Source organism: Rutidosis leptorrhynchoides, chromosome 4, assembly GCF_046630445.1.
Source record: "Rutidosis leptorrhynchoides isolate AG116_Rl617_1_P2 chromosome 4, CSIRO_AGI_Rlap_v1, whole genome shotgun sequence".
Taxonomy (NCBI): domain Eukaryota; kingdom Viridiplantae; phylum Streptophyta; class Magnoliopsida; order Asterales; family Asteraceae; genus Rutidosis; species Rutidosis leptorrhynchoides.
The window spans coordinates 588,354,192-588,376,306 of NC_092336.1; the positions used below are offsets into that span (position 1 = coordinate 588,354,192).

Consider the following 22,115-nt stretch of genomic DNA (forward strand, 5'->3'; position numbering starts at 1 on the left):
TAACAAATAAGACAAATTTTGTCTATTAGTTATATTGATATTGATATTGATATTGATATTGATAATAATAATAATAATAATAATAATAATAATAATAATAATAATAATAATAATAATAATAAAGTAATTAATAAGAATATTTTAAATGGAGATAGGAAATAATGTTTGAATTTGTCCAAGTAAAAATGGTAGCTTTCAGAAAAATGGTACAGTACCTTTAAAATATCTGGTTTTGGAGATGGCTACGGGTGGGTGTAATTGATACTCAATTTTGAATTTTAGTATTACTATTATATATATATATATATATATATATATATATATATATATATATATATATATATATATATATACATATATATATATACATATATATATATACATATATATATATATATATATATATATATATATATATATATTATTAATTATTAATGGTTACTTTGTATTATATTATTTTTTTTTTCAAGAAAAACCGAATCTATATAAAAGCTCGAGAAACTTCATCAAAAAAAATTAAGACTTGAACCAAGATATAAACAATAGACAATACGGCCCAAAGACTAATGGAACACGACGAAACAAAAACCTAACGAAGCAACAAACAAGCCAATGAAAGAAACAAAAGCTAACCAACAAACAAGACACCGAATACTAACACACAAACCAACAAGTAAGACAACAACACCTTGATCTAAATCAAACAAAAAAACGCAATAGCAGAAAATCCGTTCTACGATAAATTACGCAACTCCTCCCCATTATAATTAGGCCGATTCTAAAGTCGCGTCAAAAATTCTCCCAAGATGAGGTGGAATTCAATGTGTCACTCCTTTGATGACCTTGACGCATCTAACATGTCGTCAAATTTTGACGCCCGGGGAGTCACTAAGAAACTTGACAAGAAAAAAGGCGTGTCAAATATTTTCCAACCAATCAGATTTTACCACTGATTTTTATATATTATTAATTAATATATTTTTACTTAACTACTAATAATATTTTAACACATCATCCAACACAAATTTAACACTCAAATTTGACACCTCCATTTAAAAAGGGCTGAGTATGGGTATACTCCCTACCCCATGCCCATCCCTTTCACCCATCAAACGGGATAGCCTGCAACCGTCACTTTCACCATCTAATATCAAATATTTTTTTAATTATTATAATATAAGAAGATAAGATAATAATAGTGATGTATATAATATACGAATAATAGTAATATATACTCTCTCCGTCCCAAATCTATAGTCCAGTATTTCATTTTGGGATGTCCCAAATTAATTGTCCACTTTCATAAATAGATAAGAGTAATTTGATAAAAGTATTTGGAGCCCCTACTTTATTCATGTAGGACAAAAAATAGGTAAAAAATAAAGGGTAAGACTGAAAAGTTAACAAAAAAGTACATGTGTTTTTAATTGTTCACTTCCATAAATAGAAAAAAAAGAAGATTAAGTTCTGTTATATCCTTAATGTATATGGTAGAATTAAAGGATAAAGAATAAGTTTGCGTAAAACTAGAAAGTAAACATAAAGTACACCACTTTTATTACATTTTCTTAAATTGCGTGTTTTTGTTTGGAGACAACTAATATGAGAAGAAGAAGATTACGTTTATTACATTTATTTTTTATTACAAACAATTAATAATAACAAATAATATTACATTTATTTTTTAATCAGAAAGATATACAGAAGAAGATTCTTAATTTGAACGTCTAAGTTGAAGATACACATCTTGTTGAGTTTTATAAGGACGTTCCCATTCGGCATCATATTTATAGTAATTCCATTGCGGATGAGTTGGAGGTACCGGATAATCTCCTGCCAAATCCACTTTTACAAAGTGATTACCATGTACACGAGCAATTACACACACATAATGTGATTGTACCACGGGTGGACTGGACCAAAGCGGTAAACATGTCGTATCTGCTAGATTGCTCAAGAACAACAAAACCACATTGTACCTTGAAGCAATTAGAAAACCCATTATCGGTAAAATCATCCAATATTGTGAAGTTGCTGGAGTATTTAGTGGAAGATTGATCACATTATAAATTCGTTTCAATTCAACTTCGCCAAACATATCAACATATGTTGCATGATGCATTCTTATTTCTTCTAACAACTCACTTCTAATCTGCGGCCAACAATCTTCATGGCGACCAAGAGATGAAGCTACTGATCTGAATCCACAATGTGACACCGCTGATTTTTTTTTTTTTTAATACGTGGCGGAAGCATAATATTAATTTAATACGATATCCACATTAACTATTGTTAATACAACCTGTGTCACGTGTCATTACAAAATACTTGTTTATACAGAGAAGACATATTTACAAAAAGATTATTGTTTTCATAAAGCAAGACAACATCAGAGTTGACTCCTGTCAAACATAACATCATCATGCCCGTCTTCTCCCAAAACCACTATCTACAAAAGCTAACAACCTGCAGGGAGGAGATGGAGGGGAATTAGCACGAAGCTAAGTGAGTACGACTAACTACAGGCCATAGTATACATAAGTGTTATACTAATCATGTCACTTAGTCTAACACACAAACATCACCCAAGTGCCATCTACAGAGACTCTGGCGGCTCGGCCAAACCATTAACCACCAGCTGATCGGACTGGGGCTTACCAGAAGTTCCTCCACCACCGTATGTATATACATAATCCACACGCGACGGACGCATCATTCACATATATATACACCACGGCTGTCTAGGCCACCACATGAGGAACCCAACCCGCAGGTTGATCTCTCCTACCGAGGCCACCACACAATAGGGACGCACTGGGCTCCAGCAGACAAGCATCAACCAACATGCAGTCATCACAATGTACCAACTATCCACAACAATAAGTATATCTAACAAGCATGGCAGTCATAATATAACATGCTTCTATATACTATATACTCCAGTTAGTCCCACTCACCGATTACCAGCAAATGAGAAGGTGTTCAGCTTTCTAGTCACTGAACCTTCTCTTTTTCCTTTTCTCCTGAGAAACACATATACACAAGTTAGTTTCTATTCATTAACTCCAAATAACACAAATATAGAAATTTTGTCAGAAAATCTGTCCGCTAAAATTTTTCTCCTTAACACTTATGCACTTTTGAAATTTACATCAAAATCACCAAAATACAAACGGGCAGCATAACGGCTAAAACTCAACACTTTGGTAAAATATTCTGCCCTGGACACTCAGTCGGTCGACTGACACTGACAGTCGGTCGACTGTCTACACAATCGGTCGACTGACCTTCTCAGTCGGTCGACTCACTTGGTATTACATCAATCGGCCGAATGTAATTCTCAGTCGGTCGGTTGTCTTCGTTAATCGGTCGGTTCAACCCTCAGTCGGCCGACTGTCGGCCGACTGTGTTCATCTTCTTCAGAAGCTGAACACAAGTTACGGGCTTCAAGCTAAAATCGCCAAAACTCGATCTAGAGCTCATTTCCGACACCAAAACTTACCACAACTCAATCACTACATGTTATAGACTATAAACCCACAAAGTTTGGACTATAACAACATCAAATTCATGGGTTTTGACACAAAATCAAGCTTTTTACAAAACTTACACAAAACTATGAATTTAACCACGAATTGAATACAAAAACACATGTTTCTTACCTTGTTAGAATCAATAGACAACAAAGAACACGATTCCAAGAACAAGTTGAGCTCAAGAACTAGTTTTAGCAATTAGGGTTTCAAAGGGGAAGAATTTAGGTACGGGTAATATTTGGGAAGAGTCTGGAAAGTGCAAGAAATGCACTGCATAAGGCATCAAAAGTGGGTTAAAATCCCACACTGTGTGGCACACGGGTATTTATCAGTTATCTGATATCTTTCGTACATCATTTGGCAACCCAAACGAAGTCCAAATTAAATAAACAAACCTGTTCTGTGATCCTTGTCACAAACTGGTCCTAACCTCATCATTAAATAATACCAAACATTAAATAAATATAAATACATATATATTAACACTACACTAACTTAAGGGCATTCTAGTAATCTTACATCTAGGCCCACTTGAGGATGTTACACACAATTCCCGTCACCGACTACATTGTGTATGTTCGTTACGTACGGTCGAAACATAACTGGAATTTGATTCAATAACGGATCTGAGAAAATTGATGGTGTACGTAAGAACTATCTCTAACGGGTTCTTGGTTCAAGTCTGGTTATCAAACCAATCTTGTGTATATAAAGTGTAACATACCGCCTTTTTCCGTTAAATTATTTTAATGCCCGTCTTTTTTTTTATATAATACATTTCGTATCTAGATTCGTATCTTTCGTTATTTAGCGTTTCTAATATTTTCGTTATTTAATTATAACATCTCTCGTTTACTCTAGCGTTTTTAAATTAATTCGTTTGGTTAATTCACGCACCCGCTTTAAACTCGAGGGACTAGACTTGTCATGAGACCAAAATAGTAACTAGTTGTTGACTTAGTCAACTCCACCTCTACCATTCATTTCACTTTTCATTTCTTTTTCTTTTTCCATTTTCTCTCAACATAAAATCCCCAACTTAAACTCATCTCCATCTTCATCACTCATTCATCATCTAATTCGGATTTAGGGAGATCACAACAAATCCGACTGCATATTCTTAATCCTCTCTTCATCCTCTACATTTTGATACTAACTTCATCGATTTTGAGTAACTTTCTAAAAACTCTAGATTTCTCAAATTCGATTTTTAGACTTGAAATGGTGTTAGTTATTGTCTATGGCTCAAGTCTAACATGAATACGTGTTTGGTTTGCTCGATTTGTTGTTTTGAGTAACTAGCTTGAATATGAAAAATGGGTGTGCTTAATCTTGAATTTTGGATGATTAAATGTTGTTTAAATGTTAAAGTTCCTGTATTAAATGTGTTACTAGCATCATTAGTTTCGTTTTGGTATGTAGGTTGATTTAGAAAAACTTCATTAACATGATTGTTGATTTTGTGATTTTTGATTAGGGTTTGATAGACTTAAAATAAACTTTTGATGCATTGAATGCTTGTTAATGTTGTTAGTAAGTGTTTAGTTGCAATGTATGTTCAATTACCTTCGAAACGGCATATCGTATGCATAAATTGGATTCTCGAATCACCGTTTGCATTTTTGAGCTTTAAACGTTAAGTAATGATCATTCATTGAGTTTTTCATTGTTGTTAATGATGGATTTGATTGATTAAATGTGATTAGTTGTATTCCTCGTTAAATTACCTTTCCAACGATATAAGATACGTGTTTTGAATGTTTACGGTTCACAAGTTATGGTTGTTTGAAGTTGGATTCGTGCATTAAGTGTTCAAACTGCCCAGATTTTGCTGAACAGACCATCTGAGCGCCGCTCAAGGTCCTGGAGCGCCGCTCCGGGCCCCGGCTGTCCAAAAACGCACATTTTCGTTTAATTCTAACTATGCTACGCACCCCCGATCAACATGAAACTTGGCCAACATGCTTATATATGATTAAAAATCTCAGAAAAATAGTTCGGGACCTGACCCGAACGTGTTGACTTTTTCGTTGACTTTGACTTGGACCAAAAGTTGACTTTTATTCAAATATAACCAATACTTTGTTTAATCGTTATAACCTTTCGTTTACACTTATATCTTGCATGAAACTTGACAACGTGATTCACATGCTTTATAATCGAGTCATAACGAGCCATAGGACTAATTGAACACATTTCGCCCCGACCTCGTGTCGTAACCGGTTAATTGATATAACTTACTTGTTTAGGTCAAGGCTAAACAACTTTCATGCACACGTTTACTTTGTGAAGTACATTTATACTCGTGCACTCGAGGTGAGATCACAGTCCCATCTTTTTAACAACTTTTATACTTTTAAATCATGGGATGAGAAACATATACGTATCATACTTTATACTTTGAACACAAGTACGAAAACAAACATTCCACAATGAGTTATTTTAATCATTATATATATATATATATATATATATATATATATATATATATATATATATATATATATATATATATATATATATATATATATATATATATATATATATATATATATTTAGCTTATAAAAAAAAAGATTTTTTTATAAATTAAATAATGAGCCCATGAAATTTGACTAATATTTTTTTTTATTTTTTTTTTCAAAAACAATCTTATCAAAAACATTTTTCACATTTTTTTCATTTTTGTCAAATATGGCATTCTTGAAATTTTTATTTTATTATTTTTTTTTCTTTTTCACCTACCATTTTTAACTATAAATACCACATACATTTCTATTTCAAACTTGCACATTAATCTCTCATTTCTCTCTTTGAAGAATTACTACTAGTAAGTATTCTTTTTTTACTTTTTACTTTTTTTTACTATTTTACTTTTTACTTTTTTTTACTATTTTACTTTTTACTTTTTACTTCAGTTATTATTTTTACCAAAACATGTAAATAATGTTATAAATTATATGCAATTAAAAATAAAATAAATAACATGTATATACTATTACTATTACTAGCACCTATAACCTACTACTTATATTGTAACATAAAAACATTTTGGGATATGTATTAGAGATGTATAGATCTTCGAACATTCTTGACGAATGGTTTCTATGAGATTCTAGGCAGAGGGTTTGGACTTCCGATTTAAAGGGTCCTATGGCTCAAGCCCCTAGATCTAAATTAGCCATTCGAAGGAAAAGGGGTAATTGGAAGCTTATCTAATACGGCAAGTATCCTAAAATGGAAAACACTGATAAAAGTAGAAACTCTCTAGTCATAGAAACTTAGTAAAATAAGAAACTTTCTAAAAATGGAAACTTTATAAAAATAGTAACTTACTAGGAATAGAAACTTAGTAAAACGAACTATACTTAAACACATACTTAAACTTAAACATGGGCAAAACACTTAACTACTCTTAAATGTCAATAGGTTGACTTTCCTGCTCACTCGTTCAACTCTTTATTCCGAGGAATAACTCTCTCTACTTACTAAGGTGAACTTCATAGCCCCACTTTTTACTGTTTCATAAATGTTTTATAACTTTTGGGGTGAGACACATGCTTGCTTTATAACTGTTTTACGCTTAGACACAAGTACTAAATTGTTAACTATGCTGTCATGCTTTGATTCATGCTAAATCCCTACCGTAATATCGTTAATTGCTACGTTTAAATGCAAACTTAATTATTGTGAGTAGGCCTATTGAGAGTAACGTCTCTAACCATTCGACCGTTGGTCTTTGGTTACATAATAATGATTCCACGACACTGACAGTACAAGGTGTCATAGGGTAAACTTGTTTAGTAGCGATATTACAAAACTGCAGCAACACTTTTAGATTGATATATTTGGTATCAATCAAACTTAAACTAAATCTTGTGGTCTAATGCATATTATATAAACCTATGAACTTCACTCAACCTTTTTGGTTGACACTTTAAGCATGTTTTGTCTCAGGTGACGAATAAGATGATTGTTATGACTGCTACTTGATGAATTGAATGCTGCATGGAGTCTTCATTTCATTACATCTACTTTACATTTTAAAACTATTACTATTTCAGTTTAGATTTGATGTAAACATTCTTAATGCTTCCGCTGTTTTATTAATAAAGGTTTATTTCAAAACATCTCATATAGAGTCGTTCTCGTTTATACAACTGTAATTTGATATAATTAGTCACAAATACCCCAGGCCCTATTTGGGGGTGTGACAGATTGGTATCAGAGCAGGCTGTTGTAGAGAACCAGGATTGCATTTTAAGTGTGCCATATACAATTAGGTACCTTAGCAATGTAGGACTACAACTTTCTTTGGCTATAGTGCCTTTAATTGTTACCTTTAACTGTTAAATGCTACACTATACTTTAGAAACTTTACTTATCTTAGAATGCCGAGCCAATCTAAGAACTCTGCTCATTCTCCGAAGTACTATCCAATTCCGCCACCACATTTAAATACGACACCATTCTCGACATTCCTTTGTCATTTATCATGGTTTTGTGTATTACATATGTATTACATGAAATATTATCCATGAATTTTGAAACTCCTATAATAATTACTATTCATACTCAAACATAACTCCCTGTTATATCACGTACCTATATGCCTTATACCTTTATGCATCGGTTTGCGAACCGAAAAATGTCATTGAGTTACCACAGTATACGAATTGAAAGTCTTTAATCGAAAGATTATTAGATTACATACTTATCATTTTATAATCTCGACACGTCATACTGCCATTATTGGAGTATAGCCAAATCATATCTTATCATATCTATCCCAATAGACCTTGTCTAACACTTTTCCTAAATTTCCTCCGTAAATTACGGAAATCTTTTAATATATATACATATTTAAGGAGACGAATATATCATTCAGTATCCAACACTCATTTCGTATCAAACCCTATTCCAAACACATAATATGGATTTCTCATCTGATTCCTCGAGCTCCATGGACAGCGTAACTGGAACGAACGAACCTATTAGCCACCATCTTTTCTGGATGGATTGGGGATGGGTTCGTAGTCGACTTAATCAATGGAGAAGTGAAGAAGGTGATCCTTTTCACCCACCAAATTGCCCTATTGGCGAAGAACCTGAAGCACTTACCGGCGAACCAATTCGGAACACCATTTTCACCCTCATTTCCAGGATATCCCGTCACGAATATATAATATCTAGAATTTCAGATCTTATTTATCCACTCGTCCGAACCGCCAATCATCCCGGAATAATAGAAGAAGTCAACGAGCTTCGCGCTCGAGTAGTTGCTTTAGAAAATATGGTGCAAAACCTAAGAGCATCAGCAGCACCAGCAGCATAACCAACACCACCATCAGTACCACCAACATCACTAACACCACAAGCACTGTAAGCACCATCAACATCACCACCAACAGCACCAGTACCAACAACGACATCCGCATCCCACGCCTCAACATCACACTCGGTACCTCGGATATCAACATCATACGCCCCATATATACCAAGGAATATTAGTAATAATGAGTTAAGATGTATTAACTCATTCTTCCTGAAGAATTATATATGTATACTTTATATATATATATATATATATGGTTTGTAACAATAATAAATCTTTTCGTACTAAGCTATTACGTGTGAATCTTAACTAGTATGTACTACTTGGTTAAATCATATCATTAATATGCTATGATATACATCCTTTATTAATGACTTAACAATCGTTAATCACTGCTTCAACACAATAAACTCCATTTTATAATAAACCAAGTGCATTATTCAATTACATGTTTGGTTTTACACTTTCATTTTCGACATACTCGAAACTTTCTAGAAAACATTATTCGTGTCTTGTGAATTTCACAAGGATTCCACGAACACCAACATCATATACCGAGGTATATCAATAACAATGAACGATACAATGAACGATGAAGTATTGATTCATAACTTCATTAGCGAAATATATCGCAACAATTATGAAATCTCTAAGGTTTTGGAGATTATTTATTCTCGTTTCAATCATAAATCAAATGAGTTTAATATTATATTAACTCATTAAATCTATATTACATCTGAAGAATACATATATGAACGTATGTCTTCATAAAGATTGTAATTAAAATTTATTTGTACAAACTGTTAATTGTGAAAATATTTTAGCGGGTAGGTAAAACCCGAGAAATATTTATATCTCACATTAATATGTTACATTGTACATTCTTCAAAATCTGATTCAATAATCAATAACTATACTACTTACATCCACATATATATGTATCCGTTCACTAAAGAATAACCATTTTCATACAAATTCAATTACATATTCTGATTTTGACATATCAGAATCCAATTAAAGCTTTAGCAAGTGTTATCTTCCTAAAGATCACTACATTCATGTATTATATTCATTCGTATTCTATGATAAATTATCACATCAAACCATCGAAATTATCATTCCTTACTTTTGAAATCAACAACGGCTATTCGTCAACCATTAGATCCGTTGACAATTATAATCAGCGTTTAATCATCTAAAAATGAAATTTCTTGAAACCATCTCGGATTGATAATCAATGATTCAGATTCATTAACCTTGAGAATGCTGACGAAGCAGCAAAAGCTATAGATGGTCTTAATGGTCAAAAGTTTGATGATAAAGAATGACGTATTGAAAAAGCTCAGATTTGGAACTGAAAAACGGATTGAGCTAACCATGAAGGAGACCAAGGACAAATACAAGGACCAAACCCTATATTCAAAGAATTCAGATGATTCAGTATCTGCTGAAATCCTTAATGAATACCTTGCTCCTTACTTATCTTAAATCCTTACAGAAGAATTTTCCTCATTCTTTTGATCTTAGAAAAATTCTAAGATATCATTGTATCCTTCGTTATAAATATCCTCTATATTTCTGAAGATATCTTCATAACGATTCTTGTCCGCAATTAATTATCTCTTTGCGATATCTTTATTATATCATAAAGGAAACTGTATTAGTTTCTATATTCTTTAAAATTCAAGTTTAAATTACAAATGTTTTGAAGAAGTGTTGGGAATTGAAGCATGAGTTAGTATAATATAATGACGTCAGGCCAACGTGATTATATTACAGTAAGTCATGCTAAATTTTTAATGGAAGATGATGATTTATAGACTTTATAATCATCATTTTTCATGTTACACGACTCTTACATTCTACTTAATCTCTGAGCATATCAAGAAAATATATTCTTGATAGTTCTATCCTCAGTAAATCTGGTAATTTACCAAATCAAATCATGATATTACGCTTAGAACAGTAGGTCCATTCGAAACTCCATACCTACGAATTCTGGACCATTACTCGCTTGACTTGAAGTCGGGAAGGAAAAACAAGAGCATAGAGCTCCGACATATAAGGGAAAATATAAAGCCCGATAACAACACGGAAATTACAAACCGTGTATATCAATACGTATCGCAACGTAAAGACACGGGAGAATTAAAAATACTATAAACCCAAGGTAATAGTAGAAGTGAATAGACTCTTTCGGTGACAGATAAAAAAGAAGAACGATAGATATAAAAGTCAGGACTATATCTAAAATTAGAACTGGATGAAGCATATTGACGAATCTTTTGGAAGTATGATTTGAGGGAGAAGGTATAGAAGTAGTGAAGATAATGAAACGAAAGAAGCTAATTTATAGCTAAATTTTAGACACAGCAATCGAGGCAATTCACCGCATTTAATCAAAGAAAATCACAAATTCCTTAATTACCGGAGAATCAAATCTTATAGATTACGAAAATTTCCTTTAAATTCCTTAAATTCCGGAAATCAATCGTGACTACGTCAAAAGTTAAGGCGAACATTTAATTTCCTCATTTCACTCTTTTGTGATAGCTTCGTTTATACTCTTCCTATAATCGAATCGTTTTATCCATATTACCAATGTTGATAAAACTCTATTTTCAACTCACATTCATCATTCTTGTTGTAAAGAATGACAATCTCTATCAAATTTCACGACTATGATTTTCATGAACTCCTCTCTATTTTGTCTACCCTAGCGTGGTGGCATAAAAGCTCAAGGTTTAAATGAGCTCAATATTATTCAGAACACATTTCATGTATCCAATTTACTGAAATGACTTGTAAAACATCATCATTTTGAATGATCTCCGCATTAATAATAAAATGCACTTCGTAGAAGAACTTGTAGAAATTATGGTTTGTATGATTTTAATTCTTGAAACAGAACAATATTCTATCCGTTGGAATTCACGCAAGGCCCCGAGCATACCTGGGAACGTGAAAACCAAATAAAACGTAAATATCCTCGTCTATGTACGAACAACACCGATTGATGGCAACAACTAAATTTCGGGACGAAATTTCTTTTAACGGGTAGGTACTATAACAACCCTCATATTTTCATACTTGAATTGACTAATTTGCCTATAGGGTTGTTATCCATACGTAATATATAATTAAATTCGACGTTGATCAAATATTTATTTTTAGTCGACACTTTTTGTTTACTAAAGTTTACACTAATTATATAAAATAACTTTAGTTAATATTAATATTAATGCGTATTATATTTAAAACTATATGTAACATAATTATTAATTAAATGATAAGTTATTTTAATCATTATATATATATATATATATGTATATATATATATATATATATATATATTTAGCTTATAAAAAAAAGATTCTTTTATAAATTAAATAATGAGCCCATGAAATTTGACTAATATTTTTTTTTTATTTTTTTTTTTCAAAAACAATCTTATCAAAAATATTTTCCACATTTTTTTCATTTTTGTCAAATATGGCATTCTTGAAATTTTTATTTTATTATTTTTTTTCTTTTTCACCTACCATTTTTAACTATAAATACCACATACATTTCTATTTCAAACTTGCACATTAAGCTCTCATTTCTCTCTTTGAAGAATTACTACTAGTAAGTATTCTGTTCTTACTTTTTATTTTTTTTACTTTTTACTTTTTACTTTTTACTTTTTTTTTACTATTTTACTTTTTACTTTTTACTTCAGTTATTATTTTTACCAAAACATGTAAATAATGTTATAAATTATATGCAATTAAAAATAAAATAAATAACATGTATATACTATTACTATTACTAGCACCTATAACCTACTACTTATATTGTAACATAAAAATATTTTGGGATATGTATTAGAGATGTATAGATCTTCGAACATTCTTGACGAATGGTTTCTATGAGATTCTAGGCAGAGGGTTTGGACTTCCGATTTAAAGGGTCCTATGGCTCAAGCCCCTAGATCTAAATTAGCCATTCGAAGGGAAAGGGGTAATTGGAAGCTTATCTAATACGGCAAGTATCCTAAAATGGAAAACACTGATAAAAGTAGAAACTCTCTAGTCATAGAAACTTAGTAAAATAAGAAACTTTCTAAAAATGAAAACTTTATAAAAATAGTAACTTACTAGGAATAGAAACTTAGTAAAACGAACCATACTTAAACACATACTTAAACTTAAACATGGGCAAAACACTTAACTACTCTTAAATGTCAATAGGTTGACTTTCCTGCTCACTCGTTCAACTCTTTATTCCGAGGAATAACTCTCTCTACTTACTAAGGTGAACTTCATAGCCCCACTTTTTACTGTTTCATAACTGTTTTATAACTTTTGGGGTGAGACACATGCTTGCTTTATAACTGTTTTACGCTTAGACACAAGTACTAAATTGTTAACTATGCTGTCATGCTTTGATTCATGCTAAATCCCTACCGTAATATCGTTAATTGCTACGTTTAAATGCAAACTTAATTATTGTGAGTAGGCCTATTGAGAGTAACGTCTCTAACCATTCGACCGTTGGTCTTTGGTTACATAATAATGATTCCACGACACTGACAGTACAAGGTGTCATAGGGTAAACTTGTTTAGTAGCGATATTACAAAACTGCAGCAACACTTTTAGATTGATATATTTGGTATCAATCAAACTTAAACTAAATCTTGTGGTCTAATGCATATTATATAAACCTATGAACTTCACTCAACCTTTTTGGTTGACACTTTAAGCATGTTTTGTCTCAGGTGACGAATAAGATGATTGTTATGACTGCTACTTGATGAATTGAATGCTGCATGGAGTCTTCATTTCATTACATCTACTTTACATTTTAAAACTATTACTATTTCAGTTTAGATTTGATGTAAACATTCTTAATGCTTCCGCTGTTTTATTAATAAAGGTTTATTTCAAAACATCTCATATAGAGTCGTTCTCGTTTATACAACTGTAATTTGATATAATTAGTCACAAATACCCCAGGCTCTATTTGGGGGTGTGACAACTATGACCACATAATGGGATCTAAGTTAACGGCACCGTCAATGACGATTTTGTCTGGTCGTTACAAGAAGTGTGTCTGGCAGGTTCCGGTCTATCGAACCAATCTTGTGCGTAAGAACTATGTCTTGCAGATTCCGGTCTTTCAAACTCATCTTGTGCGTAAGAAGTATACCTTGCGGGTTCATGATGCAATAATTCCTTTTGCTTTTGTGTCTTCAAACTTGGACGCCCACGGGTATTAATATGAACAACAGTTTTGAATCGATATAATGTTATGAATCGATATCAGTTTTGAATGTTATGAAAACTATTCAACATTAGTGTTCCTTATATAGTTGGAATTATTTCAACTTTTGCTGTAGTCGCATCAAATAATTCAAGCTTTTGCTTTAGTCATGTCAAATAATTTCAACTTTGCTTTAGTCTCGTCATATAATTTCAGCTTTTGCTTTAGTCGCGTTAAATAATTTCAGCTTTTGCTTTAGTCATGTCAAATAATTTCAACTTTTGCTTTAGTCACGTCTAATAATTTCACCTTTTGATTTAGTTACGTCAAATAATTACTCTCTCCGTCTCAAATTTATTGTCCAGTATTTCATTTTAGGATGTCTTAAATTAATTGTCCACTTCCATAAATAGAAAAAAAATAATAAGATTAAGTTCTGTTGTATCCTTAATGTATATGGTAGAATTAAAGGATAAATAATAAGTTTGCGTAAAACTGGAAAGTAAACATAAAGTACACTACTTGTATTACATTTTCTTAAATTATATGTTTTTTGTTTGGAGACAATTAATATGAGACGAAGGGAGTATGATACAATTAGAGTTCAAATATAAAAATGGATATGTATCTTATCTGTATATCGTCTCAAATGTTTTATCTTTTAAACATTTACTAACCATTAAATCTTTTTTAGTCGAGAAGTAAATTTATATTTTATAGTCACAAATAATACTTGAATTATTTTTTATTATTATGATTTTTAAATTTAATTGAGTTAATTTATTTATTTATAAGTAAAACAAACAATAATAAAATTTAAAATACAAAAAGAAAAAAATTAGTTTTTTTTAGAACAGCGAATTTGGGATCACCCGAGGGGGACTTAACCACCCGTTGCGATCATCTCCCGTTTCGACTATGCCGATACAGTGATATTAACCCGCCCCTTATCGCTGCCCGGGAGGAAATCTTGAAACGATCCAAGGGCACGGCCAAGTAAAACTTCCCTCCCCTTCACCCCTCCAACACAATGTGGGAAATGTGCCATGGGTGGATCCTTACATGGCAGAGATAGAATTGCATTAATTGTTGCCCTAGAGTGGAGTCGAACTCCTGACCTCAAGTGTGTTAGAGGCAGGCCACTACCACTCAGGTACAACTGCAATCCTAAAAGAAAAAAAATAAGTGATTTAGATTGGTGGAGTGATGTGATATACACAAGGTAAGATAGGTGGGGTTGAGAGTATGTTTATTAACACCTTTAAAAAGTTTATTTCTTGAACTTGCCATATCACTAAAAAGTATTTCACTTGTTTTTGACGTCACGACGGTTGAAAACAGTCTTATTATTATTATTTGCTATAATTATCATTATTATTTATTATAATTTATAATAAATAATAAATAAATATAAATAGACAAAATCAAGAACAATATCCATATCGAGATATAAAAGAGTGATGTGATATACGCAAGGGTAAGATAGGTGGGGTTGGGAGTATGTTTATTAACACCCTTAAAAAGTTTATTTCTTGACCTTGCCACATCACTAAAAAGTATTTCACTTGTTTTTGAGGTCACAATGACGGTTGAAAACAGTCTTATTATTATTATTTGCTATAATTATCATTATTATTTATTATAATTTATAATAAATAATAAATAAATATAAATAGACAAAATCAAGAACAATATCCAGATCGAGATATAAAACAAGGGGGATGATTCTAACACACCCTTTTTTGATCCTCACACACCTATTTTAACCTTTCACTCTTCTAATAACTCCATTTCTTTAAATTGATGTGTGAGGATCAAAAAAGTGTGTGTGAGAATCATCCCCATAAAACAATATGTGTCGACCAAGAGAGTTTAATAATAAAATTTTAAATGAATATATAAAATAATGTTTGAATTTGTCAAAGTAGAAATGGTAGCTTTCGAAAAACGGTACCTTCAAATGTGTGGTTTTGGAGATGCTACGGGTGGGTGTAATTCTTTTTTTTTTTAAATGAATATGTATTTTTCTAGAAAATTTGAAAAATAGTGAGGTACAACATGAAACCAACAGATGCTTGCAAACTGGGCTTACAAAGTTTTTACCCAAATGCTAATAACAACATTAGACCATGAAAGAAAATATAATAGAGCTACAATTTTGCAAAAACTATAAATGAAGAAACACTAGAGCTACAACTTGCACAACATTGAAGAAATCAAACAACTCTTCCTCTTCTTACAGAAGCATTCTTTGGCAAGTACTCTATACATAAACATTGGTGCGATTCACACATCTTGGCATTGACCATCCGTTAAAACACCTTGACTTTAATCGAGTAGCGGATCTAGACTTTATAATCACTGATAGCACATAATAATAATACAAGTAATTATTTAATTAATTAATAATAACAATTAATTTAGTTAGCACTCAACGTTACAATTCGAAGTGAAAATTTGAGTACACAAAAGGAGCGGGTCTAGTGAAGTTAAGGCCACTTGCAATCGTTCAGCTCTTTCACTAATATTTTCACTGCTACATCAGCGCCACATCAGCACAATCTCTTTAAACCTTCCTTTCACTAAATACTCACAATCATACACTCTATTTCAAACTTTAACCAATTTAAAAATATTTCTTAAATACAATAAATAAATACAAAAAACAATTTATTTAATAAAATTAAAAACATTACATTAATAAAAATTTAAAACATTACATAATTAAAAAATAAAAGACAATACATAAATAAAAAAAAACACAATAAATAACGCTAATTGTTTCGAACAATATAATCATCCGGGAGTGTCCAAATGTGTTCGATCAAATTGCTGCGAAGGACATGATGCGCTCTTTTATCTCGCATCTCTCGATCCACCCGATCTTGGAGCTCAACTCTCTCCATCCAAGTACGTCGCGGCATGTTGTCTCGTTCGCGGAGATAATCCTCTTCGAGGTAGCATATGTTGCGCTCGTTGTCTTCGGTGATCATGTTGTGAAGTATAACACAAGTGTACATGATTCGACGTATTTTATTGATACTAAAAGGTCTTGCTGGGTGTTTTAGTATTGCCCAACGACCTTGAAGAACACCTGTAAAGACCCGTCCTAATCCATCCGGACGAAGTCCACATCGATTATAAACGATTCACAACAGTTGATTACATCGCGAGGTACTTGACCTCTATATGATACATTTTACAAACATTGCATTCGTTTTTGAAAAGACAATCTTTCATTACATCGGAAGTTGACAACATGCATACCATTTTGTAATATATCTTACTATAATTGACTTAATATTAATCTTGATGAACTCAACGACTCGAATGCAACGTCTTTTGAAATATGTCATGAATGACTCCAAGTAATATCTCTAAGATGAGCAAATGCACAGCGGAAGATTTCTTTCGTACCTGAGAATAAACATGCTTTAAAGTGTCAACCAAAAGCTTGGTGAGTTCATTAGTTTAACATATATAATCATTTCATAATCTTAATAGACCACAAGATTTCATATTTCCAATTCTCATAAACATACGTCCCATGCATAGAGACAAAAATATCATTCATATGGATTGAACACCTGGTAACCGACATTCACAATATGCATATAAGAATATCCCCATCATTCCGGGATCCTCCTTCGGACATGATATAAATTTCGAAGTACTAAAGCATCCGGTACTTTGGATGGGGCTTGTTGGGCCAGATAGATCTATCTTTAGAGTTCGCGTCAATTAGGGTGTCTGTTCCCAAATTCTTAGATTACCAGACTTAATAAAAGGGGCATATTCGATTTCGATAATTCAACCATATAATGTAGTTTCAATTACTTGTGTCTATTTCGTAAAACAGTTATAAAAAACAGCGCATGTATTCTCAGTCCCAAAAATATATATTGCAAAAGCATTTAAAAAGGGATTAATGAAACTCACCATACTGTATTTTTTAGTAAAAATACATATGACGACATTGAACAAAAGTAGGGTTGGCCTCGGATTCACGAACCTATATCAATTATATATATATATTAAAACACATAATCGTAATTGAATAAGTATATATTATTTTAATAATGTACTTGTTAAATTATTTGTTATACAGATGTAGATATATTTAATTTAACTAGTGTTTATCTTTTATTATAACATATTAATAATAATAATTTATATTGGAGTTTATATATGAAATATATATATATATATATATATATATATATATATATATATATATATATATATATATATATATATGTGTGTGTGTGTGTGTGTGTGTGTGTGTGTGTGTGTGTGTGTGTGTAAATATTAATTGTTGTATTTGATATATAGTTTAGTTACTATCTTATTAATAATAGAATTATAGTGATATGTGATATTAATATTCTCGTAATGTATTTTTTTATATAAAAATATTTATTTGTAGTACTACTAATAATAACTATGAATATAACAATTTTACTACTAATGATAATAATGATAATAAGTTTAATTATAACCATACTAATAATCATATTATCCAATATAATGATTTTATTACTAATACATTTGTTGATAATAACAATATTAATACTACTAATTTATTATATGATACTAATAATAATATTTATGATGGTAATTTGTATTATGTTCACAAAAATGAAATAATAATAATAATGAAATATTAAAAATTATTAAGTACTACCTTAAATAATGAGGTTTTTGAAAACAAAAAGCCATATAACGGGTTCGAACCCGTGACCTCTCGAATACCCTAACACAACTCAAACCATTCCTCCATCTCTAATTTTCTGAATATATTTGTAACCAAATATATATATCTCATCCTATCAGCCCAACCTCTCGGCCCATGATGTAAATTGATTGAAGTTTGGCCCAACAGAAGAATTTCGGCCTAGCTATGAAACTTTGGCCCAACAACACTTTTTATAATAAAAAGAATACAGTAGTTTCCTGGGTTTAAACACAGGACCTCTCGCTCTCCTATCACAACATCTTAACCATCCATCCACTCTTTTCATTTCTGATTTATATTCATCCATGATTGTATTTAACCCGATCGGTTTTGTTTCGGCCCAACAATTCAATAAAACACAGCCCAACAATAAAAGAACTTGGTAGCCCAAATATGAAACACTAGATCATAACAGCCCAAGTAATCTTAGTGGATCTTTGGATCTGGTAATTCAAATCGTGAAAGCAGAAACATAAATAAATAAAAAGAACGCGTGCCCTAATCAATAATTCATCATCAATCATCATTAAATTTGTAAAACCCCACCTTTATTTATATCCTTGTCATCGCTGCATAACCAAAACAGAAAACACAGCAGCAGCCATCAAAACAAGTTTCGACTCATCTTCATCATCTCATTAACCTCCTCATCGTACGTCTCCACTGTATCATCACCATGATCATTATATCAATATCTTCTCCCTCGTTTTATTATCTTCACTTCGTTATTTATATAGAATTATCATCTTCATTGTATGCTCATCACAGTCGCTGTAGCAGATACGTATACTATGGCAGAAGTATACGAGCAGGAGAAAAATAAAGAAAGGGTTATAGCAGCAGCAGTTAAGCTATAAACAGATGGACTTCAGGTGATTTTAATCACATAATTTAGAGAGAAAGAAGAGAGAGAAAAAGATAGGGTGGTGGGTTGTAGGTGGTTGCGATCGTAAAAGAAGAAGAGAGGAAGCAAGGGATTGGTGGTGATTTCGAATATCATTAGGAGAGATATATAGAGAGAAGGAGATGTGGTAGTTCATGGTGATTGTACTCGGTGGTGGTTACGATCTATGGGGTGATGATGGACGTTTCAAGGTGATGAGGGTTTGAAGTGGGTGTCGATGGAGATCAATGGTGGTGAGTATTAAAATGATGGTGGTTGCTTACGGTGAAGTGGTTGACGAATTTGCAGCCGTCTTGTGGTACTTCGATGGTCACAGAAAACAGAAAAATTGAGTATGTGGTGTTGGGTTTATGATGTAAGTGATGTTCAATAATGGTTAGTATCTCGTAACCGGGTTTTGGGTTCTTTGTTGATGATGATGGTGGTTGTATCCATTGAAGGTTTCATGGTGTTGGTAATCGTAAATGGTTTGTGATGTTTGTAACCGGAACAAAATATAAGAATGAAAGAATTAGTAGTAGCTTAATAATCATGGAATGATGATGATGATTTTTTTTAAAGTAGAACATGCTATAGCAATTGAGCATATAAGTTAATGGGTTTAATCATACAGAAACAGAAAAAGGAAAGTAGGGTGGATTGTATGATGCATATGTATGTAAATATAACTAAGAGATATAGATTGATAGATATAGAGATATTAAAAAGAAAAAGCATCGTCTAATAAAAAAAATAATATAATAATAATAAATAATTAATTGAAGTATAAACGTGTGAAAGGAACAGAGTAGCCATCCTTTATTACCGACACTCTAATAGGGAAAGTATATCAAGGTCCGTTGTTACTCAGTGACGGATAAAAAGTCTACAGAAAAATCTCAAATTTTTATATTGACTATATTTATTTATTCCAGTCATTATGGTATAAAATTCGATCATTAACTATTAAATGAAAATTACATTAATTATCCACTCCCAACCCCAAGTAAAACATATCAAGTTTTAATATTCAACCAATAGTTCTTAAATACATTTTTAATAAGTCTATAATTTGTAAAACTCATTTTCGGATCATCGTTTTATTTTAAAATCACATCAGTTGATTTTAATTTGTTTAATATTAATCGGAACATCAAACGAGTATTACAGCCATCTAATATTTATTTTTAATATACTTTATTTATATATAGATATATTTTAAATAAAAATTATTATAATATCCTATTTTTATTTTTATTAATTTTTAATAACAATAACATATAGTACATCAAATTATATTTCGAATTATTATTTATATATACATACACACAACGAAATTTACAATTAATTGTTCGTGAATCGTCGAGAGCAGTCGAAGGTCATTTGAATATATGAAACAGTTCAAACTTTTTGACACTCATCATTACAGACTTTGCTTATCGTGTCGGAAACATATAAAGATTAGGTTTAAATTTGGTCGGAAATTTCCGGGTCACTACAGTACCTACCCGTTAAAGAAATTTCGTCCCGAAATTTGAGTGAGGTCGTCATGGCTAATAATAAAAATGTTTTCATGACGAATATGAGTTGATAAATAGAGTTTTATCATTATTGAATAAAATAATTCGATTATTCGAAGAGCACGAACGAAGCTATCATAAAGAGTGAGATGAATAAATAAAGTTTCGTCTTAACCTTTGACGTTGTCTTGGTTGAATTCCGAAATGCAAGGGATTTAAAAAAAAAATCTTCGAAACCTAAAAGATTTGATTCTTCGGCGAATAAGGAAATTAGAATCTTTATAATTAAATACGGTTATCTTCAATGATTACTCCGTCTTATATATCCATTATAAATTAAACTCTTCCATTCCATTATTCTCGCCATTCCTATATTTTCTTTCTTAGTTTATACATCAAAAGGTTGTGAAAATGCTTAATCCAGTTCTAATCCTTGATATTTTCCTAATTATCATTTTTTTCAATCTTCCACCGGAAAAATCTGTTTACTTCTACTATTACCTTTAGGTGATACTATTTTTAATTATACCATATCTTTATATTGCTATTCGTATTAATATCCACAGTTTGTAATCTCTGTGTTGTTATTGGGCTTTATATTTTCTCTTCTATTTTAAGGTCCCATCTTCTATATTCTATAATCATTGCCATCCACAGTAAATGCTCTCTTTTATTTGCTGCGATTTATACCCCCATTTCCATTTCGGAGCTTTATTCTTTTGCTTTCTCTTTGCAAGTAATGGTCCAAAATTTATAGGTATGGAGTTTCGAATGAACTTAATGTCCTAAACAAGAAAGATCGAAATCGCACGATTTGATTTGTCAAATTACCAGAATCACTGAGAACGGAACTATCAAGAATA

General features: G+C 31.6%; 1 protein-coding gene across 1 annotated transcript; it reads right to left on the reverse strand.

The window, feature by feature from the left end:
• Positions 1-1,714: 1,714 nt before the first annotated feature.
• Positions 1,715-5,441, reverse strand: LOC139842898 (uncharacterized). Its single transcript, XM_071832996.1, has 2 exons — positions 5,378-5,441; positions 1,715-2,220 (listed from the first exon to the last, which is right to left on the reverse strand). Exons 1-2 carry the CDS (start codon positions 5,439-5,441, stop codon positions 1,715-1,717), a joined length of 570 nt encoding a protein of 189 aa, XP_071689097.1.
• Positions 5,442-22,115: the final 16,674 nt, after the last annotated feature.

What these genes read in the sequence shown, in the direction of transcription:
- LOC139842898 (XM_071832996.1), bottom strand. Translation starts at nt 5,441, where the DNA reads ATGTGCGTTTTTGGACAGCCGGGGCCCGGAGCGGCGCTCCAGGACCTT. An exon ending in CCTTGAGCGGCGCTCAGATG is followed by an intron (nt 2,221 to 5,377) that starts GTCTGTTCAGCA and finishes AAAAAAAATCAG; the next exon opens with CGGTGTCACATTGTGGATTC.